The sequence below is a fragment of the Lepidothrix coronata genome, unplaced genomic scaffold (genome assembly GCF_001604755.1).
Source record: "Lepidothrix coronata isolate B3197 unplaced genomic scaffold, Lepidothrix_coronata-1.0 Scaffold5, whole genome shotgun sequence".
In the NCBI taxonomy this organism is placed as follows: domain Eukaryota; kingdom Metazoa; phylum Chordata; class Aves; order Passeriformes; family Pipridae; genus Lepidothrix; species Lepidothrix coronata.
In genome coordinates, this window is record NW_016690185.1 from 10,169,026 (window position 1) to 10,185,113 (window position 16,088).

General features: G+C 38.0%; 1 protein-coding gene across 5 annotated transcripts in view; it reads right to left on the bottom strand.

The window, feature by feature from the left end:
• Positions 1–16,088, bottom strand: part of PTPRK (protein tyrosine phosphatase, receptor type K) — a 397,810-nt gene that overhangs the window by 200,417 nt on the left and 181,305 nt on the right. For all 5 annotated transcript variants that reach the window (XM_017829151.1, XM_017829141.1, XM_017829132.1 and 2 more), the window contains one exon: positions 4,434–4,608. In XM_017829151.1, coding sequence (XP_017684640.1) covers positions 4,434–4,608 — 175 coding nt within the window. The remainder of the gene's footprint in view (positions 1–4,433; positions 4,609–16,088) is intronic.

Here is a 16,088-nt window from a genome sequence, read left to right on the forward strand (position 1 = left end):
CATACATTTTGAGCTTTTTTCCCTTTATTTTTCTATCTTGTCTTTAACACTAACAAATATTTTTTTCCAACTCATCTATGTAAGATCCACTATGTAAAATAAAATGCATCACATTTCCTGCTTATTTCGTAGCATTTAATATCATAATATCAAGTCTCATACAATTAGTTTGCTAACAATGTGTAGCATTTAAAGGAAAACAAACTTGGGAAGCATACAAACACTGCACATAAAGTGTAATTCATATTTAAGAGGGTGGCTTGCCTTTTTTTTTTTTTTTGGACAATCAGAGAAACAAATTGCTATTCCATGAAAAAAAAAAAAAAAAGAGACATCATCTGTATCCTTCAGCCAAAGAAAATGGTTAATTTGTTCATCATCCCTGCAGGACTGCCCAAGAGTAAGGCATTCCAAATGGAGACAAACTGAATTTGGATTATTTTACAAAGTTTTGCTAACTAACCACATAAGAATGCAACATCAGTTGCATCTCCATCTGAGAGCCACTTTTAACATGTCACATCAACTAAGAAGTTGATCACAGCTGCTGGACACTGCCTGGTTTCTTGATGCATAGGATAACTTTTCTGGCACATACTGCCAACTACAGAGAAATATTCCACTACATTTTTAAGAGATTTGAACAATGAAACTGTACAAGTGCTGATTATGGGGCAAAGTTCTCAACTGATTGAAGATCAGGACATTTGATACCGTAACTTGGAAAGTCTACACAATTTTATACATCAAGTATACACATGAGCGGGGCACAGATGACCTCTTTGGAAACATAATTTCTACAAGTCCACCTTAAGTAGCAAAGTGAGCAGAAAGACTTTGAGACCATGATATACTTGTTCTCAAAACCAAGTAAGAAATAAGCAAAAAGAAAGAAACTGTCAGTGTCTTCCTGTTCACTCTTACTTACCTATCACAGATACTGTTCCTCCCTCCCAGTCCCTCCTTCGAGTTCCAGTGCATTCAACCCTAAAGACTACAACAAAATCCCTTCACAGAAATTGCCAATTTCTCAGCCAACAAGGGAAAATATAAATAGACAATTAATCAGATGGACCTATTCAGGAGGGTAAAGTCAAATAAAAGTAATAACAGCACCAAATTTCCTGTAAAAGAAAGGGGAAAGGGAGAACTCCTTCTTCATGTCTCCCAGAATGACAGCAATGCCATAGAAACCATGTAAAAAAAAATCAATACAATGCAGCCATTGAGCTTGGAGTTGAAGACCAGATCTAAGCAAAGGTGAGACATTAAATCATTGATGGAACTACTTTTGGTAAAAATCTCATAATTGAATTACAAATCCTATCCTAGCTCAATTCTTCTTTAAAAAACTAATCAGAGTAATTGAGTTATGCCTTTCAGGGTCTTTAAATGTATACCATCCCTCCCAGGTAACTACATTTGTAACAGAGTTTAGAACTCCACTAGAAGCAATTCTTCTGTTAAAGCTCAAAATGAAATAGTGATGTTTCAACATAATGTACATTATAACTGGAAATTTTCATTACCAAGACTAACTTCTAGTCTGCTGATTAGGAAAGTATCAGATGCCTCTACATCTATATACGTCTGTATAGATGTGGGATATGTAAGCATCTTGGCTACGCATCTAAACACCAAGGTTTTGATTTACCGGGCAACAACTCCTGTTCCTCATCCCTTGCCCTCTAGTAACCAGCGTTGTCAATAAAGTTTGGCTTCCACAAACCGAAGACCTTATCGTTACTCAAAATTATCTGGAAGCAATACTAAAGCCATGACAAAGTAATTTGTGTTTTGTGGTTTTTTTCCCCTCCTCTGGCTGTGAGAACACACAGATCAATACTCTTCAGCATGAGAATTCTGCAGCAAAATTTTCATTTGTTACAAACAGCAACAAAAGGCCCCCAAGCATGCTCTGTCACTTCCAGTTTAGAAGGAAATGCACTAATAAACTCTTCCCCCTGGGTCATCTTTGACAATGGGCAATACTATGCCAGCTCTTATTAAAGGCAATTCATATCAGTGGCCCAAAAATTTCCTTTAAAATTATCATCTTTTGTATCCATGTAGCAGGATGTCAGCTTTAAAGTGCCACTGAGATATAGGACCTGTCATTATGGTTAATTTTCAGTACAGTTTTAACACCAGGGTAGCTGATCCCTAAGGGTATGGGTATGCTTTTTTGGCTAACAAGATTTATTTAGTGGTTATCCAGACAAACAAGAAAATGTATTACTGTATATTGCTTTTCAAATACAAGAGCAAGCAATAAATCCTAGTATAAGATGCATATCTTTGTTCTCTACCATGTTGTCAAACAGATGAAAATATTTTTGGAAGGTTAATATTTTAGTTTATATATATATATATATATTTAAAATTCTTGGACTTCCAAACCAAAAAGCACACAAAAAGTAAAATTACCTGTAAAATACAAACCTATATAGCTGTTATATATAGATATAGATATAATATTTATGTTTTAAGCCATAAATATAGTATTATCTCTGGAATTACCTATGTTTTCCAGCATGACAATATGATGCATTTAAAATGAGGGTACTATGAAAATTTATATTCTTACCTCATTTTTTTTTTGAGAGAAATAGTGTTCTAAACACCATTGCTCTATTATTCCAGAAAAAACAGAAAACTTCATTTATTGGATAAATACATTGATTTGCCTTGTGTTTCTAAGAACAAAAGTCTGTTTTCATGTTGCAACGGGACTTATTTCATTTTATTAGGACGAAGACCATCCTGCACTTTACTAGAAAATTGGTATATCTAAGAGAATAAAAGAAGCTCTTATATTGTCTAAATCTTTGTATGGTCAGCAAAGCCTGTGTTTATTGATGTTATATAGAAGGTATAAAACCTAGTTGACCTCAATCAACTGATCTCCAAAGGAAAAGATCTCTGCCAGCAAATGCCAGATACCAAATATGTTGGAGCATCTTCTACATTACTTTTATTTCTATAAGCTGAGGACAAACTTGCTTTCTCTGTTCCAGCTCCAGATGCAGTGTCTGACTCCAAGATGCTGAACTGACCAAACAGCCCATTGCTTGACCAACAAATCACAGAATCACAAAGTCACAGAATATGCTGAGTTGGAAGAGACCCACAAGGACCAATGTCCAATCCTTAGCCCTGCACAGGACCATCCCCAAGATGCCACACATCATGTACCTGAGAGTATCATCCAAACAATTTCTGAACTCTGGCCAATTTGGTGCTGTGACAAGTTCCCTGGGGAGCCTGTTCCAGTGCCCAGCCATCTTCTGGATGAAGAATCTTTTTCAAACATCCAACCTAAACCTCCCCTGACACAACTTCAAGCCATTCCCTTGGGTACTGTCACTGGTCACCATAGAGAAGAGATCAGTGCCTGCCCCTCCTCTTCCTCTCATGATGAAGTTGTAGACTGTGTTGAGATCTCCCCTCAGTCTCCTCCAGGCTAAACAGACCAAGCGTCCTCAGCCACTCCTCAAATGAATCAAGCAGGAGCCCAATTGTGTGTCTGACCCCTGCACTTACTGGGCCAAAACAGCTCCTCCACTAGCCAGCAGCACCACAGGCAGATTTTGTACACCACTTCTTTTTCCCACTTAAAAAACATTAAGCCTCATCACAACTAAGAATGAAATGGGCAATTTTGCAGGTGACACAATTAGGTAAGGAGAGGTTCAATAGCTTATCTTAGTTCATACAGCACACACATTTGGAAATTAAAACTGAACTCCTGTGCTCAACCATATCCTTTGCCAGTTGATATTACATGCTTCCAGAACACAAAATGCATAAATACAAAAATCACTAACCCAAATAGCACCATACACAATGTATGGTTGCTTCCGAATGAATTACAACTAAAAAAACAGTATTACAAGTGGAAAAAGCAAGTTTTTTACTTTTTATTCCTCCTACTTCTGTACCGGAAATCATCACAGAACATCTCCACAATGCTCCCAGTCTGCCAGTAGGTGAAACTTCACAACTCTTTCTATACACCTGTCTCCCAGATAACAGAAAAATTAATTATTTGATCTACACTACTGGTCTGCCCAAAGCAACAGATTTTAAAAGGGAATGGCAACTAAGTATAGTGGAATCTCATACCTGTAAAATTATTTATTAGAAGTTAAGCAGTTTGCACCTTAAGCTCAAAAAATAGCATCCACAGAAAACCAGGCAGGAACATTACACTTAATGTTATGCAGGAACAGGGTTTTACACAGATGTATTCTGTAGAAAGCAATTGTAAGAAGCTTTGCAAACCACTCTTTCATTTTATGACAATTTCACAGGGCTACCTTTGTATGATCGTTTCAGATCAAGGCATATGCAGGCTAATTAAAATGTGTAAGTAGAAAGCACTGGTATTAGGAGCATTTAACTGGATAAAATGAAAGCAATTAAAACGTTACCTCGAACAATAAGTTGAGCAAAATTTGACACTCCAGAACCTCTCTCTGACTGAGTTACACAGCGATATAAATCCTGGTCAGTTTTTGTCACCTCTTGTAACTTAAAGGTAGCAGCAAATCTTCTATGATTGATATTTTTAGTCTGAGCAACTGGAATATCTTCCCCGTTTCTTCTCTGAAAATAAGAGTAACCAAGGCAGAGTTACAAGGATATAAAAGACATTTCATTATCATCGTACAAAGAATACACACAAAACAAAACCTCAAATGCATTCAGCCCATGCTGCATTTCCATGGTAGAAAAGCTCGGTACTGCGGTCCCATCAAGAAACAAGCAGTACTCAAACGCGTTTCAGAATAAAGTTTGAGGGTGAAAAGCACCGCCAGGATCTTGCACTGGCACAAAACATGACCACAACATACTCAACTGCCACTGCCTCATAGCTGGAATCATCCTGGGGAGCCCAGCAGTAGCAGTTGTACTTTTAAGAAAATTCATTCAACTTTAAGGAGATATATAACAGATACACTGGGTATATTGTAAGAAGTATTTAAACAAATCTGGCATTGAGGGATTTCACAGGTTTTCAACAGCTTTTCCAGCAACCAACCAATGTTTCCTTTTTAATGCTACTTTTTATCTGTCCAAGTTCAATACCTTCTAAAATTTTACCTTTGTTATACTAAGCACCACCTATCCATCTAAAGCTAGCTGAAATAGAAGGTGGAGGGCAGGAAGCTAAAAGAGGAATAACACAGATCTCATTTAAAGGAAGGAGCTTAAAGAGTTCTTAAAAAATCATAGCTACCACAAATCACTGAAAAATTTAATCTGTGTGGAGCTGTGGGGTAGGGTGAAAGGTCAGTAAGGTAGAAATAGTCTGAGCTCTTGTGGGATCCTTTTTTCTTGTAATCATTCACATTAAATGTTCAATTTTGATTTCAATAGAAAAACAGACCCTCCACCAAAAGTCATTAAAAACAACCCCAGAAACACGCACCAAATGAACAAGTGATGTCACTGCTCTCTCCCAAGGATCAATTGCATGTTATTCCCTGACCAGGATAGTTTCTGATCACCCAGCATTGCTCAGTCCCTAGAAAGCTGCCAGCATTTGCTTATAACCATCCATTCTCCTCGATACACAGCAAAATGTGACCTCTGTGGACATTTTTAGCTCTAATCAACCCCTGGAATGAGAAACTTCATCGAGGTCTTAAACTCCAAGCTTTCTAACACCAGAAGTGCTACTGCCGAGCCACAGAATTTAATAACCTGAAAGCCTGGGGCAAAACACAAAGAGGAGAAAAAGGAAATGAGTTAATGCTGTATGTGTATATCAGCCAGCCTCCTGTCACAGTAGAGACAAACTCTCCATTCTACAACTACCCTTTGTCATTTTAGCATCTTAGGTTAGTCTTTCTAAAGAGTTTTGTGATAATTAGCCAGGGTTTCAGTACCACTTCAAACTCACCAAAACAAGCATTCATTTTAACTATTAAAATGTTTAAACAGATGAATTTCATTTATACCAACCAGGCAGATTTCAGTCACTCTTATTCCACTACAAAGACCATGCCATCACCTTTAACAACATCAGGTTTATTGGTGTGACTTTCTCACTTCAAGAAGACACCATCTAGTTTCCCCTGAGGAACAGGGAGTGACTCCCCAGGGATAAGCTCTGTTTGCAGGGCTGGGACAGAAAGAACAATGAGATACCAAGAATGAAAACAGATCTCCGAAAAAAAATGGCACATGAGACACTTCCAAAAGCTACTCTCATTGCTTCTCCCTACAACTGCCATCCTCCCATAACCAACACAAGCCTGCTTATCACAGGGATGATTTTCAGACTTGACAAGTAACCTATATAATGCAGTCATTCTTGCTCTGCTATGAAGGGAAAAATAAATATTAGAGAGTTTTCTAAAATAAAGGACTCTCTTTCAATAATCTCTTTAAATTGGAATGCCAAGCGCTTAGTCTGCAGCAGAGAAGCACATCCAAGCTTGCTATACAAAATAATTTACACTCTGAAGCTCAGAACTTGCTTACTTAAGCTCATCTGCATGCTTCATGTTGAGAAACAAAGTGAATTGGGTTCTTACTTAAAACGAAATATTAATGCACTTTCAGAGAAATTAATCAAAATAAATGTAACAAGCTTCACAGTTCTAGATCAACAACACCTAGGATTTTCTTTTCTATTTACATCAGTGATTTCCTACCACATTATCTTACAAGGCTTGAAGCAGTTGCTCTAATTTCTGTGTATTAGAATTTGTTTCTTGGTAATCCAACTGCACAACTACATTTTCAAAGTCTTTCTTCATGTACAGCTTATCCATTAAAATATTTTTCCATCACTAAAATGATGAAAAGTTCAAACAGAAAAGAGTTCTCATCTAAAACTGAATGTTAAAGAAAATATCCTCCATTCATTTCAGCATATATCCCTTACACTGGTAAGCCATTAGCCAGTCAGAGTTCAGATGCACTGTCACGATCTCTTAATTAAATTCTTCTTTTTAATGTCAGGGCATTACTACTGATTTTAAAGGAGAGGGAAGAAAGGCAGCAGTGCTCTCTGCTTATTAAGGGTTCCTGGTACATACTGTTTCAATTTATGTCCTGCTCACACTGAACAGAGCTTGAAAATGCTGCTCAATTAGGTTTTAAAAATTCAATTTAAAATTAATGTGGAGTTATACTAATGGGTAATGGCTGTACCCTGTGTGATCCTTGGTTCCTCCAGTCCCTTGCTGTCTGATTTGATAACCCTGAATTGCTCATTTAGGAGAGGTCACCACCAGGCAGTTCTCTTCGTTTTGTGAAAATAACTCTGAGCTTCACAAAGAACTACTCTCTATAAACACTTGATTAAAAGAAATACAACCCTGTGAAAAAACCTCCTTAATTCTGGCATTTCAGACATTTAAAATCCCGATCCTACATAAATCTCTCTGACTTCAAGGTTGTGTTTAATTTGATAGGAGTATGATTTTATTAAAAATTTTTTCAGGTAATGAAATTAGATCATCTATATTTTAAGTAAAGTCAACAGCAAAGTTCATGCAGCTTAAAAAAAAAATCTTATGTAAATTAACAATTAGTCTTAAATATCTATCTTTCGTCTCACAAAAGAAATCAAGCATTTAATAAATATGAAATGAAAGTTTAGTGCATCTTTTTAGAACCTGAGTGGAACCAGAAGAATCTAAACGCCAACATCTTATTTAACTGGTAGAATTTAAGTGCATTTTTAATGATCTTATAGAAATTTAAAACTTATCAGCATTTCTCTCTCAACTTTCCAGGTTGAAAAGTGGTGGGGTTTGCTTTTTTGTTTAAACAGCAATAACATACCTTTCTGCAGCAATTTTCCTGAACCCTTTTTTTCACACTGGTGATTTTTATTAGCCTGGACAGTTCAACCTTACACATCCCCATCCCTTTCTTACTGTAAACACCTTAAAATAAGTCCACTCCACTGCTAATAATTACAGTCAACTCTAGTTGCCTTCTCGAGCTCTCGGCTGGATGCCAGGATGCCTCCAGAGATCAGAAGATGTCAACACTTTGGCTGCAGTGACACATGCGTTACTCCGGCAGCAGTGCCCTATCAGTGGCCCCCATTCACTATCTCCTCATCTTCCCTCCCGTGCTCATGCAGAAAACCGACCTGAAATAAAAAAACCTTCCTGAAAACATACTCCCTCTCCATATATTATCATCACCAAACAGATTAGCTTGTGATCGGATTCACTGCTCAGACACTGGGAGTGGAGAAGAAGGCAAGTTACACGTGGTGAGCAGGCCACAAGTCCGTAGTTTGTCTAAACGACTTGATCCCCAAAGGTGCAATCATAATTTCACCCGCAGCAGGAGGGCTGTAAGGATGCCCCCAGCAGCCATGGGAATTAAATCTCTGCTGCCTCGAGGAAAGGGGAATTTGTAAATAACATGGTCCAAAACATTCTTGGGTTTACTCATTAAGTAAGAGGAGAAATGTAATTTTTTGACAGGGAAAAAAAAAAGAGGGTTGACTGTGGATAGTTTGAATGCCAGTAATAATGTGCACTCTCTGCCAAAAGATGTTTTCAAAAAAATAAAAAAAAGCTGTGAGGGGAAAAATCAGAAATAACTATACTGTTTAAACTTTACTTACAGTGCTGTCATCACTTTTCAGCACGCACAGCATATGCTTTTACACCATTTAGGACACAATTTCCAAATGGAGAAAAATCTAAAAGAATTTCTGAAATAATTTCTTTATTATTAATATTTTTAGTTTAGTTTATTTTCTTCTTTTACACAAATGTTTCAATATATTCTTGGCACTTGATAACTTATTAACATCTTAGAAACATAATAAAGCATGACATCTAGTTAGAGTAAGAAGCTATAAATAAAATTTTAATTTTTTTCCCCCACAAAAGGGCAAAATACTGAACAAGTGGGATTATTTTTCCAGTTTTATTTATAAATACACAATTTAAACCTAAGAAATCATTTTTTTTCAAGCGGATTATGAATTGGAACCACAGCCTAAATAATATGCCTAGATAGTCCTATCTTCTTAGTACACAAGAAAGCAAAATAGCAATTTCTTTTGTTTGATTGATTTTTAAGAAGAAGTAAGCAGTCAAACATTTAGGTAGGAAATTAATAAAACTTGCTTCAACTTGCTGATCTACATGCACAGCAAACCAGAATACGATTCTACTTTCCAATGAACTATGCATTCATTTATTAGAAGGAAAAGCCACACAGCTTTTCCGATGCAAACATACACTGAAGATCATGAATAAATGTGGCAAGCCAAGTTTTATCCTGCCTGCTGCACTGCAGTACAGAAACATCCGTGATTACTTTAAATGTCTTGGTTACATGCACTGCTGTTACTCAAACTTCTTCACTTTGGAGCAGCTCAAATTTCTGTTGCGATGCACTGATCCTCCTACTGAAGAAATCAAGGGCTCACATGAAATAATCTAATTGACAGCCATCTGGCCCTTTAGAGGTGGCAATTCTAATTTATTTATTATAATAAAAGCTACCTGAGGCAAACTAGCAAAATTCATACTACTGTGTCCCTGGTCATTCCACTACACAAAAAAAAAACAACACTCGCTTTCTCTGAATATTTTAAAGCCCCTTATTTTAAACCTAATCTAACATGTGTCAAACATACAAAAAAAAGTATGTTTTAACAAAAATAATAAAGAAGCTTTTCAGAAAGCTATAATTCTTTAACGCAGTGTTGTTGATTTAAAAAAAAAAAAATCAGCCAATCAACCAATTGCATAGGTCACAGAAAAACAAATTCCAGACAGTGATTAAAGATCTATATCACCTTCAGCAGTGCACATTGAACTACAGTATTCAACCTGCAGCAAAAAATATCTGATTAGAAGACAATGAAGGAAAAAAATTGCAAAAATCCCCACTACTGAAGACCAATGCCCCACCAGAGAGCTCCTCAAACACTTCTCAGCAGATAATTTTACCTTTTTCTAAAAGCAGCCAAGAACACCAGCTGCTCTTACTTTTCTGTAATACATTAAGTCCTGCAGCTATTTGAGGAAACTAGGGGCTGGGGTATTAGGCTACCTTCCACACATCACACCACTGAGGAGAAGACAACCTGAATGCAGGCAATAACAGACACGAGTCACAGGACAGAAGGAAGTTGTAATAGTATATGTTTTTATAAACATCACCTTAATTTCAGGTGTCATTTACATGCGGGTTTAAGTCTCTGGCTGGCTGTACTACCAGGACTACACAGAGGGACCAAATTTCCACTGTAGCTGCTCTACCTGTAAAGTACAAAACGGCGGGAGGAGAAGGCAGCACCTGGAACACCAGGTGGTCACTGAGAAGCTGCGCCCAGCAGCACTGGGGCCACAGGTAGCTGTGCAGCCCCCAGCAACTCATGCTCCAGCAGCCACTGGACCCAGGGAAGACCTATGGGGATGACAGCCCCAAAGGCTGCCCTGTAAACTAAATGACTGGTAGCTATGCAGACCAGAGGACTTAGTTAACTGGGGCAGAATTAAATTAAGACCAGGAGGATTACAGTATTTCATGTTGCTGAAACCTAAGATGACCGGGCACCTAGGGGAAACTGCCATATTTATCCATGAAGCTGATAAATTGAGGCAGGAGAGAGGAAGAATGGTTCATTTGGGGTTAAATGACATAGATAGCATCAAAGGTGAATACAGAGTAAAAAGAAAAAACAAGGAAAAAAATACCCTATGTGAAACAAACAAGTTATAAATACTGTATTTTTCATTGATGAATATTCTTTATAACCATGTCTGAATCAGTAGTGTGTGATACAGAGTCAAGTCATTTATGAGAAGTCTGATAGACCACTTCAAGGCAGCTTTTCATACATCTTTGAAAAAAATGTTTGGAAAACCAGGACTTCTATCACAGAACATAAATCTGATGAGGTGAAAGTGCAGGTAAAATAGACAAGTCACTGCAGAAGTATACCTAATGCCTCCCTATTCTGTCGCTTGCTTTCAAAAACACCTTTTCTATAAATAAAAGTAACCAATATGAGACAAATGAGGCAAGGGAAGTTTCTGTGCAAGTCTTGAGCACAACTAAAAAAAAAAACTTATATGCTGCTTGGCCATTGTCAGTAATCAAGATAAAGGTAAGATGATGTATACTTGAGCGGGATTTTACTGGCTGAAGAAAGAAGGTTTGGCATAAACAGTCCTGTTTGCTGTGCAAATTAGAGCAAAACCAGAGCCATAGGCCTTCTCTGCCCCCACAGCCTCCATACATCATAGCTTCGACTCCTCCTTAGGGCAAGCAGGCCTGACTGACTTATTTCAGTTCTAAACCAAAAAGCATCAAACTTGACAGTTGACCAAAACCAAAAAGCAGATTGAAACTCACTATCACAGTTCTATAGCTGAAACCCTGGTGATGCCAACAAGGCACTTTCTCTGAACTTTCTCTAGACCCCACAAAAGAAAGAAAGCAAAATAACAAAGCTTCTCTAACACTCAGAGTGTACTCAGCTCCTCTTAACTTTCACGAGTCATAAAATATATGCAAACCAACAGAAAAAAATCTTCAAATGTAATGAAAATGGTGAATAGGCAGGTACACTGTAACAGCAAAAGTTTTATCACTGAACTAAAGAAAGCATATCTTAACCAGTTAATTAAATGTATCAAAATGCAGTGGGATCTCAAAAGGCAAAGTTGCATTAGAAAACTCATAGGAAAAAAAACATACAAAACAACATAAAACATAGTTAAATTGGACATGACTCTCCTATTATGGATACTTTTTCTTGAGACCACGAGTGAGCCTCCCAACATTCACTGCAGCTAAATGGTTTACCCCAAAGGCCCATGGCCCATGCTCAAACCCTTCTGCTGAATACTGATCCATGCTTTCACATTCTGGATACAGCAGGAAGAAATGAATTGTGTGGCATAACTTCTTTCCTTTGAGAGGAAATTCTGTCCTTCCAAAAAGCAAAACAAAACAATTAATTTTGTGTCCCTCAATCCCTTGTCAGAGGCACAAGTTCTCATGTAAACTCTCCAGAATAAATTCCTGGAATACTTTACTGGTCCTTATACACCCTCCAATCTAAAGTCCTGGAATACTATATTGGTCCTGCACAACGCATCATCATAGGATACCATCTGCCTGTGCCCAGTTCAAGGATTTGTTAAAGAGCACACATACACAGTACCTAGCAAGAGAAACGACTGCTAAATATCACATCATGTTCTGTGGCAACCAGCACCAAAACCAGAGATGCTGGTAAACAGGGCATTAAGGGTTATGGCAGCTTCCTCAACAAAGGGAGTTTGAGCCCGAACAGACGCTCGTTCATCCTCCAGTAACAGTTGGTACCACTGGGAGGTCAGCTCGACTCCATTGTTTTTACAGCAATTTGCATTTTATTTTCCATAATGCTGTTTAATTTCACTTTTTCAATTATTACTCTCAGGCAATTGCTTTAATTATCTGTTATTCCACAAGGAAAGATACTTTCCTCTGGCAGAGAGAAGGGCTGCATCAGACCATATTAACGCTGATGAGTCTCTCCACAGGCGAGCGCGGGGCTGCCTTGCCAGCCTTGGCAGCCCAAGTGGAGGGCGGTTAGCCAGCACCCACAGCTATTGCTGACAGATTGGCCCGCTCGCCACCGCTCTGACGGCAATCTGCACAGGATTACAAGGCGTGTATTAAATCTTTAAATGCATGCAGCCGAAACCCCTTTGAATTTCAGATTCGCCAAAGCAAATGGTATCACCGCAGACCGTGGCAAAACACATCTGACTGCAAAGCCAGAACAAGCCGCTTTTGCTAATCCAATGCTATGTTAATGCAAAGCTCAGCAATGATGGATGGACTCATTAGTGCTGCAGTTATCGCCATCTGAACCTGGTGCCAAGACATATGGTTTAACAGATGTTCTAGCAAAAAGCTCTATACTCTGCACTGTTTGAGTGTCCAGTTAAATCGGACATTGATAAGACACTGGAAATCGTATTGGAGTTCTGGGAACCACAATTGCTCCCAGCTCAGGAAGCCGTTAAACACAGCCCGATTATGCAAAAAATCCTGTTGCTCTGATATCCCAATTAGATCAGCAGAACAAATGCTGGACAACACATACACTGCTCTCCACAGCCTTGGTGTACCTAAATGTTATTTAACCTATCCAGTCAATTCTATTTCTCTGTTATTGTAGTAAAGAAATGAAGCTCAAATCCATGGAAGCTTTCTCCAAACAGAAATCTCCAAATCAAACAGGCAAACAGAGCCCCAACCCCACTCTTGTATTTTCATATTTAGAATGCTCTGTGAGCATTATTCTTTCAAACATTTAATATATAACACGTATCCATTCTGAGCACAGGATTAACATACAGAAGGAACTTGTTTGCAAGCCTGTTTACTGACGTTACTCCACTGGAGTGTATGGCATTTCACAGGGAAATAAATAGAATTAAAAGGGGGTCCTTTCTATACTAATTCAGCAAATAAATGTGCATGAAGCAGTAAGGTGCATCAAATATTAAAAAAAGAAAGAATCCTTATTCTTTAAATGTCTTTTCAAAGAAAGACAATTCATAGGCTTTGGAAAAAAAGAAAATCAGCAGTAAGTGGGCCAGAACTGATTAATTATGATGTCTATGCACACTATATTCATTTCTTTAAGATTACACGCACACTTATGTTCATCTCCTACAGGAAAGCATTTTTCAGCAAGAACTTCTGTTATCTCCTGAAGCTTGTAAGTCAGAAAATACCAATGCATAAGAGGTGGAAAAACTAGGTTACCACCCTGGATTTGTGGTCTCCTATCACACAACCCAACTGCTTCAGTGTGTGTAGTGGCACCAACGGCTGGTGGTGTGTGATATTTTGCAGAGGAAAATTTAAGAGGAGGGAGAAAATACTGAGGAACTCCCTCTCCCTCCCCCCACTACATTCTGAAGGGTTTGGCAGGCAAAAAAGATACTACACATCAAGACTGAACGTATTTCAGGAACAACATCAATGTTGTTTCACATTTAAACAAAAACTAAAGACTTTGAAACTTTCAGAATTTGCTAATAATTGCAGGTCATAAAGAGAATCCTTCAGCTCTCAACCATAAAAGATTTGACAGTAGATTAGGTTGAAAAAGTTAAGAACAAAAGAACTTCAGCTGCATTCTGTCCTGCTTCCATACCTACTATTCACACTGTCACAAAAGGTGTGTTTCAGACCATCTTGTTCAACCAGTTAAATCTCTTGATCTGCTCAAATATTTGTTCCATATTAATGCAGCTGCAACTTTTAAAAACTTCTGTTATCTTTACTGCTTATCTTTCAATGACAGAACTATGTCTGCCCCAGATCTTGGTCCACTGGGGCTGCAAAATACAGTGGTTGGAGGGAAGGGATATCAAAGGGGACAAGAGACCAGATACAATCTAAAAACAAACAAACAAGAGCAGAATCTGCAGCCATGAAAGTCAGAAGTTCAATTCAATGTTAATCCCTATTTGTCTGAAATGTTTACAGACATACATTTATAGAAAATGGAGTTGATGGAAATACTGTCATTACAGCGGTAAACACAAGAAACTGTGTATTGAAATGCGTCTATTTTTATTAATTTTTATTTTAAGGCATATAAAGCTATGTGCACTTAATTATATATACACTCGGAAAAACATAAGCATGGAAATGTGAACGCACATAGCTCACTTAGCATATGATCAGGGTTCTTCCCCAATAACTATAACAATATTGAACTTTACATAAGACACTACAGGGAGACATACTACCAAGATCCCCACTTTCATTTCAGGTTGTTAAAATTTTTCCCTCTTCCCTGCTTCTAACCAAACATCCTAATCTTTTTCTACCTGCTGGCATTATTTATATAGGTAATTTAGACATGAATCAAGCTGGGGAAAAAGACACAAAAAAATCAAAAAAACCAAGCAAACAAAAAAAGAAATCCAACCAAACAAAAAAAACACACCAAAACAGAGTCCTCCCCACCCCCAACAATAACAAAAACCCAATAACAGTCAATGTCTTTTTCAGTCAGATCACTTTCCTGAACTGACTGACTGGCAAACTGCAAAAGGTCCAGAGTCAGTGCAGAGAGGGATCAAGAAGGTGAAGCCAAGGTCGTGACAGTTCAGACTGAGCCCAGCTGAAGCAGCTGTGGGATTGCAGGACTTTGAACACAGAGCAGGGTGACTGCTATTTTTTTTCATGTGCTGCTCAATTTACTTTAATTCTTTTCAAAACAGGGGGCTGGGAGAGACAGAGAGCACTGGTATAGAGTCTTTAACGAAATCTCTCTTGCACATCTTTACTGTTTCAGTGTAAGCAAATGAGATCTTAGATCCCTGCAGATACAAAAAGCCTAGTGTCCCAGATTGGACCTCGGAACTTTCCCTGCCAAAGAATGTCTTTTAATAGCAAATTCTTTACTGGTTTGCTTTTGGGTTTGTTTTGTTTTTTTTTTTCCTCCTCACGGAAATAGTTTTTCTCTTTCAATAAGGACATAACCTAAAGCTATTTTCTCTAACACAATGTGCTTGGAGAGTGTCTTTTCCCCCTCCATCGTCCATTTATTTTTCATTTTTGTACATTTTTTTCCAATGGCCTTTCTCATTATGAAAAAAATACATTCCTGGAATGTTTCAGCTCAACGCTCTCAAAAACAATTACTTAGGCATTTGATTTGATCTGCTAGTTTTTCCTTTCAGGGTATTCGGGCTTTATGAATTTCTGGTTTGGTCAAAGGTTAAACCGAACCTTTTCCAAGTTACGCTCCAGTGCCTCATGAGGTCCATATATGTCCACCTGAGGTTTTAAGAAAAAGGAGGAAATTCACTATTAGCTGTGCACAACAGCAGTGACTTCGAGTGTAATCTAAGGAAGATAATCCAGAAAGGGAAGGCTGCTGATTCACGCTTATATTGGATTGAGGGGTGGAATGATGAGTGATGAAGAAAAAAAATAGTCACCTTTAAACTGGTGAAAATTTGCCACTGTTTATGGAAAAACAGGAAGTGGAACAGAATCTCAAGTAGCAAGTATCTTCAAGAGTATCAGGGTACCTCACAAGCACAAGCAAGCAGAGTTAT